We start from the raw sequence: 20,423 nt of genomic DNA, 5'->3' as shown, positions 1-20,423 counted from the left end.
TGCATGGATATACGTCTACCAGCTGTCTGAAACTGAAACTAATTCCTGTCCCATGAATTACAGCTTCACCTTGGGACCACACCACGCGTGGTCTCACACCTCCCGGCGCTGGATGCCCCCTCAATGGACAGAACTGGCATTTTCATCATGTTTTGGCTTTGCTTCTAAGAGGCAACGGGCTGCACGGCCCTTGGCTAACTGCAGGGGTGGCAGCACAGCTTGTGTGAGTGCTGCTCTCTGAGAACCACGCGTAGGCTGAGCTGCGTCAAACTGCTACCTGCCCATCCACCTCCCACTGCCTGCAGGAGGGTTTCAGCTCCCTGCAAGCAGAACCCAGCCTTGTTCCACTTGCAAGATGCTGCAGCGAAAAGAAGATACGCCGTGCCTGATTCTACCTCCAAACCACACGAGGACTCTGGGATTTCAACCCCTTCAGATCCTGAATGTTACTCCAGACATCGGCAGCTGAAGGCCTTGAGTAAGAAAAGGCTGTCAGTTTGCAGAAGAGAGGGCCTGCCAGATTCAACTTCCCATTTAAAATCCTGTCAAACACTACAGCAGGGGAAGCATGGAGTCAGCAGGCTGCTTATCTTCAAGCCTACAGAAGCTGAGTCAAAACTCAGCTGCCGGTGAGGCACAGGAGGATGAGGCTGTTGTTGCCCTTTGGAAAAGTCACTCACCTGTCTCCAGATGCCCCATGAGAGGGGCTGCTCTTGTGATGCCATTCCCCAGCAGCTGAGCTCCATATCTCACAGTACAGCTTCCCTGCTTCCTCTCCCGCGGACGTTGCTAGGAAATCCATCTACGAGAGCACTCCTTGCTTTATGCCCAATCCTGGAAACTGGGGACAGCATTTTCTTCGCCATTCTCCCTGCTCAGAGCCCTCTGACCCATTCCAAGAGCCTGCTCTAATAAACAGCTCCCTGCTCTTTCTGTAAAGACATCAGCATTAAGGAAAACACCGCCATTAACATGCAAATGTACCTGTGATTAACACAAATAGAAACACTGCCTCATAAATAATATCAGGGAATTGGAACAGTACCAACTGCCAGTAGCCAGGTTACTGAGACCATAAATAAACAGGCTCTACCAAAACCGTGTCGTAACTGAGTTCATGTCTCCATCCGCCTCCTCTACCTCCACCAAATCCCCCAGCTCTCAGCACAGGTGAAGAACAGCCCACAGGGTTTGGTTCTTGGACTCCACAGCCCAACTCCCAGCTTACTGCCCCTGGCTGGGCACAAAGAACACCTTATTTTTCCACCTTTCCATCCACCCTGGAAGCAGAAGGAGCTGCTCGGCTCCTGGTGTCAAGGTGCAAGGGGCTGCAAGAAAAGCTGATGGTCTTTGCCAGCAGTGCTGGCCTCTCAGACGAGTGCTTCTCATTTTGGAGAAGGAAAAAGCAGATGGAAGATGCCTGCAAGCCGTCAGTTGGATCTGGGAACACGGGGAGAGAAAATATTTCAACCTACCAAGGATGATGATGGTTTCTGTACGGTGCAGGGATTGGTGCACAGGATCTGCCAAAGCCTTCCACGGCCCTGGGGAAGCAAAGCCCTGCCTGGGTGCCACTGCCAACACCCTGCTGGTAACACAGGGAGCAGAGCAGCTCCTGCACCAACACAGCCAGACCCAGGGGGATGGGAGGGGAACGCTGGGATCAGGGACGCCTAGATTACGTGTTTGATTTCTTCACTCCCTTATCTAATAGAATCTCTAGAATCTGGCTCCAGAGGCATAAATAACCACGGTCCATATTCAGTAAGCCAACTGCAATGAAATGTGCCTTCACCTCGTGCCTTGGGTCCATTCTCCTCCCTCCAGCCTTGAAAGCTCACTGCTTACCGTCAGATGGTCACAGGTTTGGGCTCCCCGTGCACACACACACAAACACATCTTGGTTCTAAGTCACAATTTACACCTTTAGCTAAATCCAAGCCAGCCCAACTCTGTTAGGCTTCAATGAGGAACTTTTCTATTTTTCCACCAGGGTTAGATTAGACCTTTTGCTTGGAAATAAACTTCTCTTTCCGCATCCCTTCTCCTCTCTGTTCAGTCCAGAAGCACTGGGCTTGCTGGCTTTTTTAAGTGTTCTCCACAAGAAGAAACCAAAGGCATCAGGGCTGGATGCGACTCACGCTCCTTCCATCACAAAGCATCTCAGGGCACAGCTCCGAGGGCTGAGCTCTGACAGCTTTAAGGGTACTTACTGTGGGTTCCCTGCAGGTTCCATCTGAGCGTGCCAGGGAGTGGTGCTGAGATCACTACATCAAACGGCACAGCAAATGGGCTCTGTGCATTCCCACTCAGTGCCTGAGCGGTGGTGATTGTAAGATCCTAAACACCTGCTAAGACTGAGCTGGAACGGCTCCACAGAGGGAGCTGACATGCAGAACACGACGGCTATTCAAAACACGGCTTTCAAACACAACAACTGTAGCTAAACAAGCCCCCCCGAACTTTTTTCTTTTTTTTTGCATCTACTGAAGGTCTTTCAGCGATCCGGCACTCCAGAAGGCCCCTCTCATCTCTCCTAAAGGCCGCGGTAAACAGCACACCGACCGCTAATATTCTTTGTTATGCAGACTTTACCGTTGCACTGCTGTATCGCAGCCAGGGACGGCTGAGAGCACAGGGAAAAACGCTGCTCTGTACCGCGGGATTCCCGACCCCTCGCCTCCGGCCGCGACCTGCCCACCACGGGCCGTGACCCGCACACAGCCAGCCGCACACCGGCCCTTTGTCACAGCACCGGCCCGGCTCCCAGCGGGGGCAGCCGCGGAGCCGCAGCACGACCCGGTGTGGCCCATCTCTCGGCGCCGACCCCATCTCCGCCCCTTGGCGGCGGTTCGGGGGTGCCGACCCTCACCTGAGGGAAGCAAGGGGTGGGGGGGGGAGGAAGGAGGGAGATGGAACATAATGGGGGGATCGGCTGCGGAACGCGGTGGTCGCGCGTGGGGTGGTCCCGCAGGACCCACAAGGAGCCGCCCCCGCCAGCAGGCCGTGCCCCGCCGCGTGCCGGGGGACCCCTCACCCTTGTGCATGCCGGTGTAGCGGTCCTTGAGCACGGTGAGCTCGTAGATCTTGCCGAACTGCTCGAAGAGCGGCTTGAGGTCCTTCTCCTCCAGGTTGCGCGGGATCTGCCCCACGAAGAGCTTGATGGCATCCAGGTCCTTCATGCTGTCGGGCTGCGCGGGGGGCTCCGCGCCGCCGCTGCTGCTCATGGGGGAGGCTCGGCGCGGCGGCGGGGGCTGCGGCGCGGGCGGGAGCGGCGGCGGCTGCGGCTGCCTCCTCGCCTCGCCCTCGCGGAGTCTGGCCATGCCCCGCGCCCGGCGCGGCTGCGGGCGGACGGGGGAGGCAGCGCGCCTGGGAACGGCCCCGCCGCCCGCGCCGCCGCCGCGCAGCCACAAAGGACCGCGCTATGGCGCCCCCTGGCGGCGCACGGCGGTACGGAGGCGCTGCGGGGCGGCGGTGGGCGATGGCGCTCCGAGCGATGCTCGGGGAGGAAGCGGCGCGGCTCCGTTCCGGCTGCGGATCCCGGCAGACCCCGCTCAGGCCGCGCCGGGTGAGGCGCAGCCATAGCGGAGCGGCTGCCGCCGCCCCCGAGCTCACACCTGCCTCCCTATGTGACAACGGGGGCTGCCGTCCCAGCAGCTCCTCCGGCTGCTGTGGATGCTGTGAGGCAGCAGAAAAGCAGCACGTTTCGGGTGGCCTGGGCTGCTCCCATCTCTGCTACATCGGGGTGACACTGAAGCGCCAACCAGCCCACAGTTCTGCTCCTTATGAAGCAGCTGCTTTCATAAGATTGGCCTCTGCTTCCTCTCAGCTCTGCTCCCAACTGGGCATCGTGGATGGAAATGGCTGCTTTACAACCTTCCATCTGATTCCCCAGGGCTGGGACAGAACGGCCAAGCCTTCCCAGCACCACGGGTTCATACCTTTGGCACACACAGTAGGAGCACCCAGCAAGCCTTCATAACCAGCAGAGCTTTTCTGCCAAGGAAGCAGGAGAGGGGCTTGGACAGCAGTAATTGCAGCCCTGCCCACACACAAAGCTTCATCTTTGTACTGACAAACAGCCATCAGGACCGACAGCCCTGCACTCGCTGTTAGATGACCCGAGGTGAGCAGCAGCACAACCTCTGCACAATCACACGCAGCCAAGAGCTCTCAGCCCGAGCACTGCCACACTTCCAAGAGCAGCGTGAGCCGCCCGGCTGTGTGACACAGCACAGCAGCACACCCAGGCTCCCACCGGCCAGAGGGCCGCAGCACTTTGCTGTGTGAGCACAGGACAAGGGGGAAGGCAGCAGTCACTGAGCTGCCCATCCTCACACCCCTGAGCCCTTCACTCAGTTGAGATGGTCTGATGGTTTTCCTCCCCTCACGCCCTCCTGCTATCCCTACTGGAAGTGACAGCAGCTCGGAACTCAGCCTTTAGGAAAGCCTACTTTCCATTCACAGCTCCGCCCCACATCCTGCACTCAGCCCCGCGCTGTCACAGCCCAGCACCTCTACAGAACAACGGCTCCAGTACCTCCTACTCCACCAAGGTGTTGCAAGTGTCACAGGGATATATTTAAGAGCAGGAAGCACTCGGATACTATGGAAACCAGGGCAAGGAGAGAACCCAAAATAGACAGAAGACGCAGGCTGCTGCAAAGTCTGTTGAAGTCTTGCTGAGGAGGGCTGTGCTTGCTGCAGCTGATCCTGGAGCGTGAAGCATTTGGAGCCCAAGCAGAAAATACCCTCTCTCTCTCTATTCTTCCCATAGCTTGCCATCTTAGGCTTTTAATTTCCCTCTTTAATAAGCCTCCAAAGTTTCTTTGAATGATTGCCATTCTTCCTCCCCACGGCCTGGAGCAGGCTGCTATCTGACTGCTTCTACACAGGAGTATTGGGAATGTGTGAGAACAAACAGGACAGAGCACTCCTGAAAGAACAGCAACCTGCAGACACCTGAAACTAGGAGCTGAAGTGCAGTATTTCACAGGCTGGCAACTCTTTGTAATACCAATGCATTTATTGTGCGTGTTCACCCTCTACAAACCAACCATTCTCTGAAGTGTAACAGCTTCCTTCACTCCATGAATAAAAAAAAATAAAATGAAAGGAATCCCAACAACGCAGAGGATACTTGAAATAGCCAGAATGGCAAGTGGAAAAGACAGAAAAGATGATGACTTGAGGTATATAAGCCATCTCACTCAGCACTCAACCAAGTGGAGGACAGAAAAGATGCAGAGCAGCCAAAGCTGCAGACTGGCAGCCGTGCCCCCTGGAAAGCCAGGCTGCAGCTGTGTCCTCCCAAGCACTCAGAGCTGCTCAGCTCCCTCACTCGCACGGATCTCGTGTCTCCCTGAGACCAGGAGGGTTGAAATCCTTACACTGGCTCAAGTTCCACGTGCTCATTACAAGTGTCAGAGACATTTCCATTTTCATTACCACCACCTCAGTGCAGAAAAGCCCACGTGGCCAAGGAAAAGCGCCAGGTGAGATTTCTTGGCCCCATCGTTCTCAGCTCACTCCAGGGGAACAAAACAGATTGAAGACGTCCAACATCCTCCATCTCAGAATTTCTTGACTGCAGCATCAATCTCAGGAATTATCTCCTTCAGCTGGTTCCACTGTTCTGCAGACAGAGCAATGCCTGGAAACAGCAGAAAGGGCGTTGGGAGCAAGCAGTCAGCATCAAGCAGCATCCCACAGCAGCTCCTTCGAAAGAGTTACAGAAGGAAAAGGTGCAGCCTGAGCCCAGAAAAGAAACAAGGGCAGCCTGCTGAGCACAGCAATTGTGTCAGTGCTTCAGCATCCATATCAGCAAGTACTCAGTGCTATCACAAAAGCACTGTGTGAGAACAGAAGATCAAGCTGCCTTTCAAGGAGTTCTGCAACCTCTTGTATTCTGTTCCTTGGGAAAATTCCCACCTCTGTGAGCTGGAAAGTGATTTTAGGAAAGCCTTGCTGTACCCAGCAGTTAGAGAACCATCCTTTCCACCACCCAAAGGAAATGCCAGCTCTAGCTCTATTTAGAAAAGCTGCTGCTAACAAGAAACCACGACTATAGCTTAAACTCTAGAAAAGAGCTGGCTTTTTATTTTTAAGACCAGTAGAGATAAAGTCTTCATTTCCCTTCCCTCTCCTTTAGGAAACAAATACAGTCATGGAATTGCAGAGTGGGTTCCAGCTAAACCTTATCAACTTGTTCCTTATGACTTTGTTAAAGAATGAGGGCTGAGCTTTATTAATTTCTCTAGATAAAAATCAGGGGCCAACAACTCCTGAGAAAAAACAGCAGAGGCATTAATTAAATGAAAAACATTTCCTCCTGATTTCTATTCTAGCTAACAGATGTTCTGTCTTTGGTTGCAAGTGTGCTTTTTCCAGCCTGGAAGGTGCCCACAATGCTCCTTTCCCTCTCCACCCCAACGGGCACAGAAAGGTTTCATTGCCCTGCTCCCAACTTCCAGGGTAAGCAACACCCTCTGAGTAATTTATAGCAGTCTCTTCCTTGAAGGAAATTAATTTCTGCAAGGAAAACCGTGCTTAGTGGTTATGGAGCAAACCAAGCTCAAAGAAATTCATCTGCCTTAACACAAAAATCAATAGGAAGAATCAAAACATTCCTCAATTTGTCTCACAGGAGCTGCATCTTTGGTGAGCCCTACAGCACGCCTGGCAGGAGAGAAGAGCAATGTAACGGTCTGGGGCCTGTGAACCTCAAGGCAAGCTGACAAGTCATTGTTAAAGTCTCAAAGCAAAAGGTCTAAGCTGAATAGTGACCCATCAGTGAAAAACCAAAGGCAGGCTGGGAGAGCCCAGCGCAGCCTGCAGATACCACCCAGAGAAGCCAGCAGTACCTTTTCTCCCCGGTTTCACGTCCCCTTCCTTGTCCGTGTAGAACTCCCTGATGTCCACCAGCACCTTCCCCTTAAAGCAGGACACTCGGACGTAGCGCAGCTTCCCAATCTGCAGGAACACAGAGCCAGCATTGAGCCCTGCTCCACAACGAGCTGCTCTGCAGCCCATGGGGTTGCTCACAACACCAGAGGAGCAGCAGGGGAGCAGAAGGCATCCCAAGAAGCCAATTCAGCTACAGAGGAGGTGAAGGGGAGACCTGTGCCAAGAAAGGAAGGTATGAGGAGAAGCACGAAGAGGAAGGGGGCTGTGCCCTCCATACCTGGAACATGCCCTCTTCTTCGCTGTCCCGTCCCTGGCGTTTTGCTGCCATTCTCGAAGGCTTGGCCTCCATTTTGGGACGCTTCTCTGACTTCGAAGGCATTTCTTTCTTCCTTTTCTGGAGAGAGAGAGATCACCATTTTCAACAGCATGGTCTAAAAGCTGCAGGCCTCCCCTGAGCCTTCAGTGCCTGTGCTCACTAACAGTATCCACTACTCACAGGGCTCACAGGGCTCACAGGGCTCACAGGGCTCACAGGGCTCACAGGGCTCACAGGGCTCACAGGGCTCACAGGGCTCACAGGGCTCACAGGGCTCACAGGGCTCACAGGGCTCACAGGGCTCACAGGGCAACTTTCACTCAGAAAAACCATAGCTAGCAGGCACGTCCTGGCAACCCCAGCGCAGAGGTTACCTTTCCCTTCTCTTCCTCTTCTTCCTCCGGGCTGCTCCCCGGGCCGCTTGCCACCGCCAGCTCCTCGGCCTTCGGCATCCTGAGGGCTGTGAGGGCCACAGCCACGACCCGCCCGCCTTCTCGAGGCGCCAAACCCCGCCCCCATCCCGCCTCTCCACCAATCGCGCGGCTCCTCTGCTCCTCCAGCCAATCCCCTGGCTCCCTTGCTCTTCCCGCCAATCTCGCGGCTGGAGGCGCGAAGCTTGAGGGAAGCTGAGGGGCTGTGAGGGACGCGGGGCTGCGCTCCCACCGAATAAATGGGGACGCACTGCTGGCTGTGCCAGGACCCATCTCAGACTGTAAACCCAGCCCTTTCCTATCCAACTACTTCACTTTCATTCTACAGAAGGGATGGAGTCCATCCCTTGGGGATGGGGATCTTCTCCCCATGTAAGGCGGATATCTCAGGTTCCACAGTAAACGCTTCCCCAATGAACGTGCCACCAAACCTTCTCACTCGTAGTTTATTTTTCCAAAGGGACAAACAAACATGGAAATGAAAAATGTTAAAATATTAAATACTGTCACATCAGCAGGGAAAACAAACAAAAAAAAAATATAGCACGTTCATCGACCGCATTGTCTTTGCTGTCAGCTGTTCGATATTCACTCGACGTTCCTTAGGATATGAACAGCTGTGTTAACCACACCGGATAAACCAACACGTCCTCCCGAGCTGTTCCACATCACATTGTTCCATGGCTACAAATGGGAATGGAGCAAACCAGAGATGAGCCCACAGCACACCGAGGCCAAACCTCCTCCCTTCACATCGTTCACTCAGGGCTGAATGGCTCTGAACACCAAATCCAGCCTGACCCCGAGGTGCTGGGAAGCTCTTTACGTTGATTTGTGTGTTATGAGCGTGGTTTAAAACAAAGCCAAACCCAAACCTGACGCCCGCAGCAGTTTGGGGCTCTGTGGGGCCTTAAAGGTTGAAACAGATCGCAGTCACTCCTTCCAGCTGGTCATACTGCATAGTAGTGCTTATTTCACAAGGGTAAACCTCTCTTATTTGGGAGATAAGCTACAAAGCCTGAACTAATCCCATGTAACCCCCAGTGCCCGGGGTGGGGAATGGACAGAAAGAGTCCAATCAGTGTTGGAAACACAGATATCTGCACATTGTGATCTCTGACAGCACCAGGACAACAGGCAAAGTTCTGCTTTTTTGGCTACAAGCGTAACTGCTGGCTTCTTGCACATACATGGGCATGTGCTCGTCATGCTCCTTCCTTCCAGGCCAGGCAAACTCCCAATTAAAGGCCAGGACAAAACAAGAGCACAAGAATCTGCTACAAGAGCTCTTCTGTAACATTGTGGAGAACCTTTATTTTAGCACAACAGCCGCCGGGTTGCTGCTGCTGTGTGTCACGCGGGCAGTGAGATTCATCAGATGTGCTGCAGTATGAATCAGCACCCATTCACTTGTCACTTCAAAACGTGGCAGAGCAGGAGGGGACATTTCCATGCTGCCCTGTCATCTCCCCAGAGGAAACGTGGCAACGCTGGCACTAAGCTCACTCCCAGGATGGTCGCTGTTCCAGCTGCAAGTTGGAATTTAACTATATAGGGCTTCAGTACAAACAAACTTTGATCAGAAGCATAAACCCTTATCTGTAGTAAAAACGACTTTCTATAGCAGGCAGCTAGATGGACCAATTAGATGGTGGGACAAATGATGGTCAAGCACAGAACAGTGCACTATTCCCAACTGCCCCTGGGGATGTGTGAACTTTCCTCCTTCATCTTTACTCATCTTGTTTTCAGCCAGCTGCTTCTGGCACTGCATCAGGAGCATTACTTTACAGTTGAGACCACGAGGAACTGAAGTGTTTGCTTTAATGCTATAACCTCGACTAGGACAGAGCTGGAAGAGTGGAAGCTGAGAGTCTCCAACGCACAGAGGAATGCTTTGGGCCTGTCCTTCTCTCTCTTGCCAATTTTTATGTTCCCCAAGTGAAGCTGAAGGAGGATTGCTGGTAATTCTGACTTTCCTATTTTGTACCGTGGTTTCATTTACCGTGGCTTAAGTAACATGGAGTGAAACGTGCCCCGTCCGTGGGTAACAGACATAAAGGATGGGCTGCAGCTGGAGAGCTCTGGTGCTGCCTCCAGGCACTCAGAGACAGGTGCTGTTCTGTGCACCTCCTGCATCTCCCAGCCCAGCTCCGCACCCTCCCAGCACGCAGTACGTGCGACATCCAAGTGCAGTGGAAAACAACCACAGCTCATCTTCCAGCAACCAATTTCTGAAGTCATTATACATTCATTTGGCAGAGGCCTGTCACAAACACTTTCTGCATACAGAGAGACATATTTCAAACAGGAACTCCAAGAAAAAAAAAAGAAAAAGAAAAGGCAAGTTTTCCCATAGGGATGATATTTGAGGAGCGCTCGGTGCCATGCCACCTGCTGATATGACAAGGAGCCACAGACATTGCATGCTCTCCTGGAAAAGAAAAGAACCTTTAAAGAACAAATTGCTACACGTTCAGTATAGCAGAAAGCACGCATTATGGGGCAAAGCCAAGGGGGGAGAAACAGCAAGAACAACCGAGATGGATGGAAATACGTGCGTTGGTCCCCATCCAAAGGACGCAGACAGCGGCCATCAAAAAACCTTTTCTAAGGAGTGAGCGTAGAGCAGCTGTGATGCAGATAAGGAGACAAAGCTGAATTCCTTGCATACAAAACAAAAAGGACACCATCGTTCAAACCCGTAGGAGCTTTTCATCCTCTGTAACAAGTGCTGCTTTTATTTAAAGTAGGGGTTTTCTAGTTTGTTTGTTTTTTAATGCAGTCATCGTTGCCTGAGAAAATACCTCAATGTATACAGCACAAAAAATGAAGGATGGACTCAGAAAGACATTTTTGAGTGGCAGGACAGCGGAATTCAACCCCTTTCCCCTCCAGAACTACAACCAGCCTATAGGGCTTGTGGTCAAAAATGCTCATATATTCAGAACCCGGGGGTAAACAGAGCACAGCACTGCCCTGAAAAAGCAGCCAGCTCTCCAGAAATAGGAAACATCCTCCTCTGTGGTGGTGGCGTGCAAGAAAGGCTTAAACTTCAGATGATGGCAATGCCAGAGCAATGGCTGCCTGCCCCTCCCAGCTTTGCCAGCCAGGCTGCCAACACTTCCAGGCGGAGAGAGCTAAAAGTGAGGATTGCTAAGGACAACAGGGAGCTCCGAGATGCACTCTCATAGTTACAGTTCTCCAACCAGCCGTGTTTAAAACAACAATCATAAAACAGATTGTGGTTTTTTTTTGTTGTTTCTTGGCTTGTTTTTTTAATGGCCAAGTGTCTCGCCTCCCTTCTTACGTACGGGGGGTGGAGTGCGAAGGGAGGCAGCAGGGAGCACCTGGGGAATTTGCTCATACATGCAGGTCGAGAACTGCGTTTTCAGAAATAACAGAGCTCAAAAACATAAAATGAGACCCTGAGATGCACATGGACACAAATACAGCCCCAAAATCCAGAACCCATCTGAAAGCACAAACTGAGGAACGAAGATCGGCCAGAGCTCAGCAGGAGCAGGGCTGTTCTTGCCATTAATGCCTAAATACACGAAACAGCCCAGAAGGTGATCCTGCAACGTTTGAGACTGCAGGATGCCTTTAAAAACCAAGCAAGAGTTTAGCACGTAGTGGCAGCAGCAATCTGTGCAAGGACAAACTTGAAGAGAAATCAAGTACAAAGCAGAATGCATCCTCCAACAGGGGCAGGATGGCGCGTCCCAATAAGAGCCCTCCTGCAGGAACCCGTTTTAACAAGCTTTCTTCATCCCCTCCGTAACAGTCAAGACTGTTTACAGTGTACCTCCAAGAAAAGGGAATGAGTTATTGCACTGTCTGAACAAATTGCATAAAGATGCTTGCTAGACACACTGCTTGCTCAGCACACCTCCCTAAAGCCAGGCAGTAAACTTAAGAAGAGGTACCATCAGAAAACATGCTAACAGTACTCTCTTTAATTTGCGTGTGCATATTTTCTTCGAAGCAAGTGCTCTGAGTCCTTGGTTTGCTGGGCAGAGATAATACATCTGCTCTGTAGTTTCAGCTTCCGAGTTGGCTGTATGGCACAAATGTCCACGAAGGTGCAGGACTCGGGTTTACACTCACAGAAGCTGCTCAGCGTCAGCTGTTCAGTGTTTAAACAACTTGCAGGAGCTACAGAAGTCTCTGAGCTTTTCCCTCGCGAAAAAAAAAGCAAAGGAAAACAAACCTGGTGCAAGTGAGGGGAAGGGAAGCGCCTAAAAAGGTGCATAGGAGTTGAAATTTTGCTGTCTTTCTGCCTTCCTCTCCTCTCTAGGATAGCAAAGAGGAGAGAGAGGAAGAGAAGCGGCAGGATTCAACGGCAGGCAGAAGGTTCCTGGGCTCACCGATGGCTCAGTGCTGCTGTACACAGGACGACCTGTCGCTTCACTGCTGCTTGGTTTTAAGGGATAACCTCTGTATCATCCTGTAAAGGAGACCGAAGTTCTGGAAGCAGAAGAAAAACGAGTACCTGTAAGTGCTTGCAAGTTCTACTAAAAAAACTGCCCTACACAAGGAGAAAATTTACTCAAAGGCTTAAAACAGCACCAACGTACAAATGCAGCACCTTGCCCGGATCACCAACAGCCTCAGGACTGCGTGGGATTCGGTGAATTAGGATCCAGTGGTGCCAATTAATTGGGGCTGCACAGAAAACAGCAGCTTACAGAAATTCTGTGCAGACCTGCATCACTGCTACTGTGCAGATGCAAACACTTGGTAAAGATGTTCGCTGTTTCAAATGCCTTCGAGGCTCACTGAAGTCTTTAACTGCATTCTGAGCCAGTAAAGCTACTGAGATGTCTGACGGACAGAACAAGATCAAATAATTTGTGACAGCAAACAAACACCAAGTAGTTTTGCACTGGGAAAGAAAACAGCAGGAGTGGGAAGGGATTGTCCTTAGCACAGCCTGAAACATCAACAGCAGAAGAGCCAGCCGTTCTGGATTACTTGTCTCAGAGTGGGATGGCATCATTCTCCCAAACTTGGCACTGGGGCTGTGTAAGCACCACTTCTTACAGCTAATGTGATTTACGAGGAAAATAAGAAGTTTGTTTCCTGCTTTTCTCCTACCTGCACTGCAACGTAGGCAACACCAAGGTAGGCTGCTATACAGACGGCCAGGAGCAGGTCAAAGATTGCTGGCTTGACCCTGCAACAAGAAAAAAGAAGTTGTGGAACTGCGACATCTGGCACTGCTACAGAGACAGGCAGCAGCTGAGCACACCTGAGGGCCGTACCTGTATGCATTCATCACCTGCTTCAGCTGGTCATAGAAGACAAACTCAGGATCCCTGTGGAAAGCAGAAATTCTTCAGGATGACTGAATTTCTGGACAATGCAGTCAGAGCAGCCCAAATCTCTCCTCCCAAGAAGTCAATCCTGCCAGGCAGTGCGACCACCTCGGGTGACTGTTCTGAACTTATTTCAGTTGTCAAGCCTTTCTACAGGTAGGAGCCCAATGGTGCAATTCAGAACACAACGTTCAGCCACAAGGCACACAGACAATGCCCTGCTGGACTCACGAAGCTGCTTCTAAGCTAAGCAGGCCAGACAGGAAGGAAGCTGCCTCTTGGCAATTAAATGGAAGCTTTCTAGGGTTTTTTTTTGCTGAGAGAAGCAGCACTCAGAGTGGGAAGGGTGGAATCAAAGCAGGGGATAAACAAGCTATTGAGGTGGAGTGAATTGCTGAGGCTTTTTGCTCTGTAAATGATTAAGAGTTATCTCTGGGAGAACGCAGCATGAGCCAAAACCGACATGAGGACAGAAAAAGAGCTGTCACTTCTAGCCACCCATCAAGAACCCACAAAGGTTCCAGCTCAGAGTCAAGACTGAGCAGAGGGAGAAGGCAGCCTTCACGCCCTGGCTGGTTTTTCCACCTCTCTCCTTACCGTTTGTCTGCCTTCACATGATGCTGTTTGACATCTTTCAGGTAGCGACCCATGTAATATTCTAAGGTGCTGAGAAAGGTGCTGTCTTTGTCAATCAGCTGAGCAGCCCTGGGCTGACTGCTCAGCCAGTCCATCACTGATTCCAGCTGCTCCTCCTGGATCTGCTGTGGGAAAACACCACCAGAGAAACAGAGTCAGCTACACACACTGAAATCAGAACTCTCCCAGGCTCCCAATCCCTTCCCCTCCTCTGGTAACAAAAACACGCTGTGCTTACCATCTGATCCGTGAAGATCTGCAGGTCTGCAGGTGCTCCCTGCAAGGGAAAAGACAGGCTGCTGCCAGGAGCAAGCTCGGGTGAGCAGGAAAGGCTGGCGAGCAGCGCAGGATGGGCAGCTCTTACCTTCTCTGTTAGGTTGTAGATGACCCTCGTCAAAGCCTCAGCAATGATCCTGGTATTCCTGGTCAGTGCCTTCGTGTCCACTTGTGACCTAAAGCAAGACAGAGGATCATTCACTCGTCACGGATCAGCTCTGCCAGAGCCCAGCTTCTCCCTGCATCCAGCACGGCACTTCACCCAGAGCCCAACTGCCCACATTTTCTTCCCCATCCCACGGCTGCCAGCACAACGCTCGCAGCCCTGAGGCCGGTCTGTGCTCGGGGGCTGATCTCACCCACACCTCCCACCTCCTGTCCATGATGCTGTTGCGCAGGCTGTCCCGATGGCTCTCCAGGTGGGAGATGGTGAAAGCTGGCAAGCGTCGGATCGCAAAGCGTTCGTGCTCCCATGCCAGCATGTCTTCAGCCAGGTTTATCTTCTTGTGCACCATGGAAAACTTCACCTCTGGGAACTGGCTGGCAACAACCTGAGGGAAAAGCAAAGCCATTCGAGATGCTGCGCTTCCACCGCACCATCCCATCTCACACAGCTCAGCCCAGCCAGAGCCAGCATTTTTATACTGCAGGTGGTAAATGTGCTCCCGCCTATAAGGCTGTCAAAATGTTCTTTTAGTGTCACCACAGAAATCACACGGGTCGTTTTTACGAGCAACAAGTCCTAACAAAGCACTGTGGGAAACTCAGCAGATCGAGCGTGCTTCGCTCAGGACTGCGGTGTGAGGATGTCTGCACTCCAAATCAAACGACCAGAAACAACACACAAAATATTTCAGTGATAAACCCTTTCTTCATGTCTTTCTCCCCTTCTTCCTCTCGCAAGAGAGCTGCAGCTCCCTGAGTTCAAGCCCCAAGTTCCCATCCACCCAACCATTTTCGTTACCATCTCCAGCTCCCTCAGAAACGCGTGCTGCAAGGTCCCCTCCTTGGGAGGCTTTGAGACATGAAGATGAAGGCTGTTGCCTTGGCCCAGAGTGTCAAGGCAGAGAACAAACGCCACATTGTCTTGCAACAGGCTGGAATCTGCAAGAGAAAAACCCAAACCTTTAATGCTGTGCTTTGTGCTGGACTTCCACCCCCCCAGAAAAAGGCCTACACAAGGAGATAACACAAGAGACTTAGCAGTGACACGAACAGAATCCTTGCCAGAGGACACGCTGGAGTGATAGCCCTTAGCTCACCAGTGTGGTCCAAATTGTCCTCCAGCCACCTCTTGGTTCCTTGATAATTAAACTTGCCACCTCCAGACGCAAAGAACAGTAAGTTATACCTGCCCATCAAAGAAAACAGAGGGTATTAATTAGCACACTACACTCCGTGGTTAATTGACTGTATTCCAGAACAAACGTGCTCAGATGTGAGCTGAAATCACATCGCTTAGCACCTGCTACAAACTGCTTGTCAACAAGTGCTTCCTATGTGCCACAAAGGAAGGCAGTGGCAAGATGGGGGTAGAGGAGCTCCCAGTGCTCGAGGATGGAATCTAAGTAATTCCATCCACTTGTCCCTGCAGTTAAGCAGATCTACACCATGAAACCAAGGGAAGGAGTTTGGCCCTTAACAGCTGCTGTACTCAGAAGGAGCACAAGGGGGAAGCAATTAAAAGTCTGCTTGTACACTCTAACATCCTACAGGTCTGGAGCAAAAGCCCTTCCTACCCGATCTTCGCTACATTCAACCCAAAACAGAGCAGCTTCTTACCCAGCATGGGTACGTCTGTAGGTGTAGAGCCGAGAAAACAGCCTGGCTAGTTCCAGCAACACTGAGACACCACTGCCATTGGAATCAGCGCCGTGGGACAGCCACTGCAGGACAAACGGGACAGAGAGCGACAGCAGTGATGCCTGTGCTCCAGAACAGCCTTCAAGGGAAACACATCTCTGTGCTCCACTTAGAACTGATTGTGGTCTTTGAGAGCAAAAGAAAATACAGGGTCATAGGCCAAAAGGGAAAAAGGTACAGATGGCTTCAGGAAGAAAAGAATACTCACTGGAGCCACTCCAAAAGAATCGTAGTGGGCAACTATCACAACAGTGGGCAGGTCTTCTCCACCCAGCCCTGTCAGCCTCCCCTGGAGAGAAGGAAACAGATGTCACTCAGCAACCCTCCCTGTGTGCCAGGACGAAGCCAGCGTGACTTCTACAAACCTACCGGCCTCCAAGCGCTCTCAATTCCGAGGAATTCGGATTCTGACCCGACTTCCCCCATTACTCCAAATGGCTGATGAGATCCCCACAGAGGAGGCATCCCATCAACATCACCACTTAGAATCTGCCTGGAACTCACCTCCACGCTGGGAATAAGCCAGTCGTGGATTGCTTTGCTCTGCGCCCCGCTGGTCACCATCTGGAAGCCATTGGCCGTCGCGGTGTGAAGCAGAACTGGAACAAAGAGAGATCACCACACCTGGGCCAGTTTCACCCCTCCATTCCCCTTGCTGACTGGAGACACGAGTTTCAGACCACTCTGCCCTCCCAGCTGTCACTTATGTTTATGCACTGACTTGGGATCCAGGTGACCGTGCTTTTTCATTCTGTTCTGAAATCCCATATTTCAAACTGGCTAAAACAAAAAAGACCCTGAAGATCTAAAGCTCAGCGTGTTCAGCAGCTCACTAAACCAGCAATGTTACAACGGGGAACATGGAAGCACGGAGCTGACCTGAGCTCAGACAGAAAGCTTCAGCTTCCCTCAACATACTGCAGTCCCTCGACACCATCAATGCTGTTGTGACATAAATCTTGCCTTCTATCTTTTTAGCAACAGCGTAAAGCTGGGAACTCACTCTCATGCAAATACAGTAAGTAATTATTCTCACTTGTGCTTTTATCTTAAACACAGATCTCAATGAGAGTTAAAGATCTCCAAGAACTTTAGGAAAGGCAGAATGAAAAGGAAGGCAACAGAACGCTGCTCTGAGCTGCATGCAGCGCGGCGGAGCAGTCGCAGAGCTGGGATCAGGACTGTCTTTCTCTACACCTTCTCCCCCTCATAGAACTCACCCTCTGCAGCCGAGGCAGAGCCCTGAGATGCAGAAGCAGCCCGTGTCTGTTCATAGATGGACAGCAGCTCATCATCTTCCACTGCAAAGTAGACTGGCACAATGGTTTCCATAGCGAGCATTTCTGGCTCTATCTCCATGAATTGCTGAGGATTTAAGTGAGACACAAACTTAGCAAAGGCTCAACATGCAAGAGGACAGGAAAAAGAAAGGGAAAACAAACCAGAGAGGGAAAGACAGATTTCCAAACGTGAATGTGATTCACTGTGTGTTACAGCAGGTGCTTCCAGCCCTGCAGCAATGCAAGCCTCGTCCCTCTCAGGCACATCTCCCATCAGAAGAGAAAGGAAATGAGGTGGGTTTTTTTTTTTCTTTTCACCTTCACAACATCCTGTGGGACAGAAGAGATGGACCGAGGCAGGATGATCACCACAGCGCCGGCTGACTGGCGGAGAGCCTTCTGGTACTGCTCATAGGAGAAGTCCAGCAGCCGCATCATGACGCAGCGGCGGCTCAGGACGTCCGCTTCTACAGTGCGGGCTTCTGTGTTGAGCACTGCACTCCTGGTGCCTGCAGGGACAGGGGGGAGAGGGTTAATAAGCAGTTTCACCATTCCCCCTTTGCTAGAGCTCAGCTCCTTCTCCAAACAGTCTTGGTCACAGTCTGACGAACTTCAGAGCCATGTCCAGCTGTGTCTGTTCTTGCTCGTCCACCCACTGCGATGCTTCTGCAACTAAGAAAGTTACAAGCTCTCGGCTTCAGTTTATCAAATCCTCCACACAGAAGTACAGTCCTTGATAGAACAGCTATCAGAGGCTTGCCAACAGCTCCAGCACTGAGGAACAGAGGACTAGAAGGATACCTTGTGTCATCAGAGATGTTCAGAACTACCCCACAATTTATAATGCTCCAAACCCACTTTATTCTTCCATAACCCTGGCTCCTACAGTGAAAACTTCATCATGGTCAACCCACAAGCAGCAAAGGGAGGAGCAGGGTGCACCAGAAAGCATCTCAGCCTACGCCAGAATGGCCAGCTGCTAAAGGTTAAGTTTAAAGCTTAATGTAACTCTAACACTAGATTGATCTCATCAAAGGTCAGAGCGCCTAAGCCAAAAAAAAAAGGCTTGCACTTCCCCTGCATAGCACCAGGGAGGGCTGTGCTCCCAGACACGGAGGTCAGCCACACTAAAGCCTTTGTGCAGAGCTCCTGTGCTGTGTAACTGATGAACACTAAGAATCAGAGAATCCTAGAATGGCCTGGGTTGCAAAGCAGCACAGTGCTCATCAGTTCCATCCCCTGCTGTGTGCAGGTCACCAACCAGCAGCCCAGGCTGCCCAGAGCCACATCCAGCCTGGCCTTGAATGCCTGCAGGGCTGGGGCATCCACAGCCTCCTTGGGCAACCTGTGCCAGTGCCTCACCACCCTGTGTGAAAAACTTCCGCCTAATATCCAACCTAAACCTCCCCTGTCTCAGTTTAAAGCCATTCCCTTCTCCTATCACCATCCACCCTGCCCCTCAATGAGGATAACCACTCCAGCACCCCCAAACCACGATGTCCAAACACAGCAGTGTGATTCAGGGACGTCCTCAAAAGCAGATATTTCAACATGTGGGCACACTCAGAGATGAAGGAGCCCAGTAATAACTTCAGGTGCTCAGAAACCACCAGCAGCATCTGCCATATCCACAAAGCGCACAGGGACAGCTGCCTTTTCAGAACTTGTACCACTTAACCCTATGGAGCCCTGAGAGATTCACAGACAATTTCTGTGACAGCACAAAAAAGATGTAAGCCTGTAATTTCAGCTGTTAACAAAGCCTGAAACTCAGAGCACAGAAAGCCAGCAGGGCAGAGCTGCTCACAGGCAGAACACGTCCTGATGTGGGACAAATGACTGTAGAAAACTCAGACGACATTGGATCTACCTACGTTAGGGAGTAGGAGGAAGTGGGGGCTGAAGGTTAGAGCACTCCAGCAATTCACAGGTTGTGTTTCTGCCCCGAGGAGAGCTGTTGCACAATCGGCAGCCTGCCTGGAGCTGAGCACAGGAACTGGAGGCCATTGGTAAGACGAGGAAGAGCTATAAATGAGGCCTCTCATAAGGCCAGGCTGGATGGGGCCCTGGGCAACCTGGGCTGGTACTGAATGTGGAGGTTGACGGCCCTGCCTGTGGCAGGGGGTTGGAGATTTGTGATCCTTGAGGTCCATTCCAAACCGGGCCATTCTGTGATTTTGTGAATTGAGGAGTGTAGAAGAAAGTACAAGAAAGATGGGGAGCTGTTGGAGAGGGACCAGAGGAGCCACAGAGATGAGCAGGGGCTGCAGCACCTCCACTATAAAGACAGGCTGAGGGAGCTGGGCTTGTTCAGCATGGAGAAAAGAAGGCTGCGGGTGACCTCAGTGCAGCCTGCAGTGCCTGAAGGGAGCCTGCAAACAGGAGGGGAATCAACTCTGTGCAAGGGGAGATGACAGCAGGACAAGGGGAAATGGTTTGAATTGAGGGAGGGCAGCTGGAGGTTGGATGTCAGGGGAAGTTCTGTGCTGTGAGAGTGGTGAGGTGCTGGAACAGCTGCCCAGAGAGGCTGTGATGCCCCGTCCATCCCTGGAGGTGTTCAAGGCCGGGTTGGATGGGGCCCTGGGCAGCCTGGGCTGCTGTGAAATGGGGAGGTTGGCGGCCATGCAGGGGTTGGAGATTCACGGCCCTTGGGGTCCCTTCCAACCCCGGCCATTCTGCGATTCTGTGAACTGAACAGTGACGGATCACCTGCGAGCAGAGCGGCCAAGGGCAGCGGGACACAACGGAGCTCCCGGCCGACACGCAAGATGGCTGCAGCCGGGCTCTGTGCCGCGCAGCAGCGCTCAGCCCACACGACTCCGCGGCCGCCCGGAGGTCACGGCGCGGCGCTCCCCGCATCCCCTGCTCACACCGGGGCCGAGCAGCTCCGCTCAGCCCGGCGGGCCCCGGCTGCCCTCCCGGCACCACTGCGCCCGGTGCTCCCCACGGCCTCTCCGTGCCCCACCGCGGGGCCGAATCTCCCCCCGCCGGCGCCCGCCCGAGCCCCGCTGCCGTCTCTCACCGTAGGGCTGCCCGCCCAGCTCGTACTGCTGCATGCGGTACACCGTGAACTCGTGGGCGGCCTCAGCGGCGGGCGGCGGACCCAGGAGCAGCAGCACGGCGGGGACGAAGAGCAGGAAGCTGAGCGGCAGGCACGAGGCCTTCAGCACCGACTCCAACACCTCGCCCGCCTCCTCCAGCATCGCCGCGGCCCCGACCCGCCGCTGCGGCCTGCACCACCGGCACGCACGGCACGGCGCGACGTGACGCGAGGCGCGTGATGTAATCACACACCGCCCCCCGGGACCTGCTGGGAATTGTAGTTCCGGCCCTGGCGCAAAGGATGCTGGGAGCCGTAGTCGCGGCAGCGTGCGGCCTGCCTGCAGGGGGCAGA

The 20,423-nt window shown here is 52.5% G+C and overlaps 2 protein-coding genes across 7 annotated transcripts in view; both read right to left on the bottom strand.

The window, feature by feature from the left end:
- The window catches only part of CELF5 (CUGBP Elav-like family member 5), a 34,770-nt gene extending 27,096 nt beyond the window's left edge, over positions 1–7,674 (bottom strand). For 2 of the 4 annotated variants that reach the window (XM_042892498.1, XM_042892499.1), the window contains exon 1: positions 3,038–3,215. In XM_042892498.1, coding sequence (XP_042748432.1) covers positions 3,038–3,182 — 145 coding nt within the window. In that variant the 5' untranslated portion in view covers positions 3,183–3,215. Of the gene's footprint in view, positions 1–3,037; positions 3,324–6,863; positions 6,973–7,183; positions 7,301–7,596 lie in introns of those variants that run through there. The other 2 variants (XM_042892500.1, XM_042892497.1) reach the window with 2 other exon arrangements.
- A 1,273-nt stretch (positions 7,675–8,947) lies between these two features.
- NCLN (nicalin) lies at positions 8,948–20,267 on the bottom strand. 3 transcript variants are annotated; one of them, XM_042892503.1, is made up of 16 exons: positions 20,052–20,267; positions 17,348–17,538; positions 16,970–17,114; positions 16,254–16,348; positions 15,958–16,038; positions 15,669–15,772; positions 15,149–15,237; positions 14,851–14,990; positions 14,259–14,437; positions 13,975–14,062; positions 13,849–13,887; positions 13,572–13,735; positions 12,921–12,974; positions 12,754–12,832; positions 12,024–12,123; positions 8,948–10,087 (listed from the first exon to the last, which is right to left on the bottom strand). In XM_042892503.1, the coding sequence occupies exons 1-15, from the start codon at positions 20,230–20,232 to the stop codon at positions 12,064–12,066; spliced, it is 1,689 nt and encodes a 562-aa protein (XP_042748437.1). In that variant the 5' UTR covers positions 20,233–20,267; the 3' UTR covers positions 8,948–10,087; positions 12,024–12,063. The 3 variants fall into 3 exon arrangements, with proteins under 3 accessions (XP_042748437.1, XP_042748436.1, XP_042748438.1); XM_042892502.1 differs by lacking the exon at positions 8,948–10,087 and having other exon boundaries at positions 10,375–12,123; XM_042892504.1 differs by lacking the exon at positions 8,948–10,087 and having other exon boundaries at positions 10,375–12,123; positions 13,572–13,732.
- Positions 20,268–20,423: the final 156 nt, after the last annotated feature.

This window comes from Lagopus leucura, unplaced genomic scaffold (genome assembly GCF_019238085.1).
Source record: "Lagopus leucura isolate 7727_CA_CO unplaced genomic scaffold, USGS_WTPT01 145-1_obj-0_obj, whole genome shotgun sequence".
NCBI classification, from domain to species: Eukaryota; Metazoa; Chordata; class Aves; order Galliformes; family Phasianidae; genus Lagopus; species Lagopus leucura.
The sequence above is the reverse complement of the archived record's forward strand: the minus strand, read 5'-3'. Positions and strand labels throughout refer to the sequence as shown.

Coding starts and splice junctions, on each gene's coding strand:
- NCLN (XM_042892503.1), bottom strand. CDS start 20,232: ATGCTGGAGGAGGCGGGCGAGGTGTTGGAGTCGGTGCTGAAGGCCTCG. Junction 17,115..17,347: donor TCCCACAGGATGTTGTGAAG/GTGAAAAGAAAA, acceptor TTAAATCCTCAG/CAATTCATGGAGATAGAGCC. Junction 13,888..13,974: donor TCTACAACCTAACAGAGAAG/GTAAGAGCTGCC, acceptor TTTCCCTTGCAG/GGAGCACCTGCAGACCTGCA.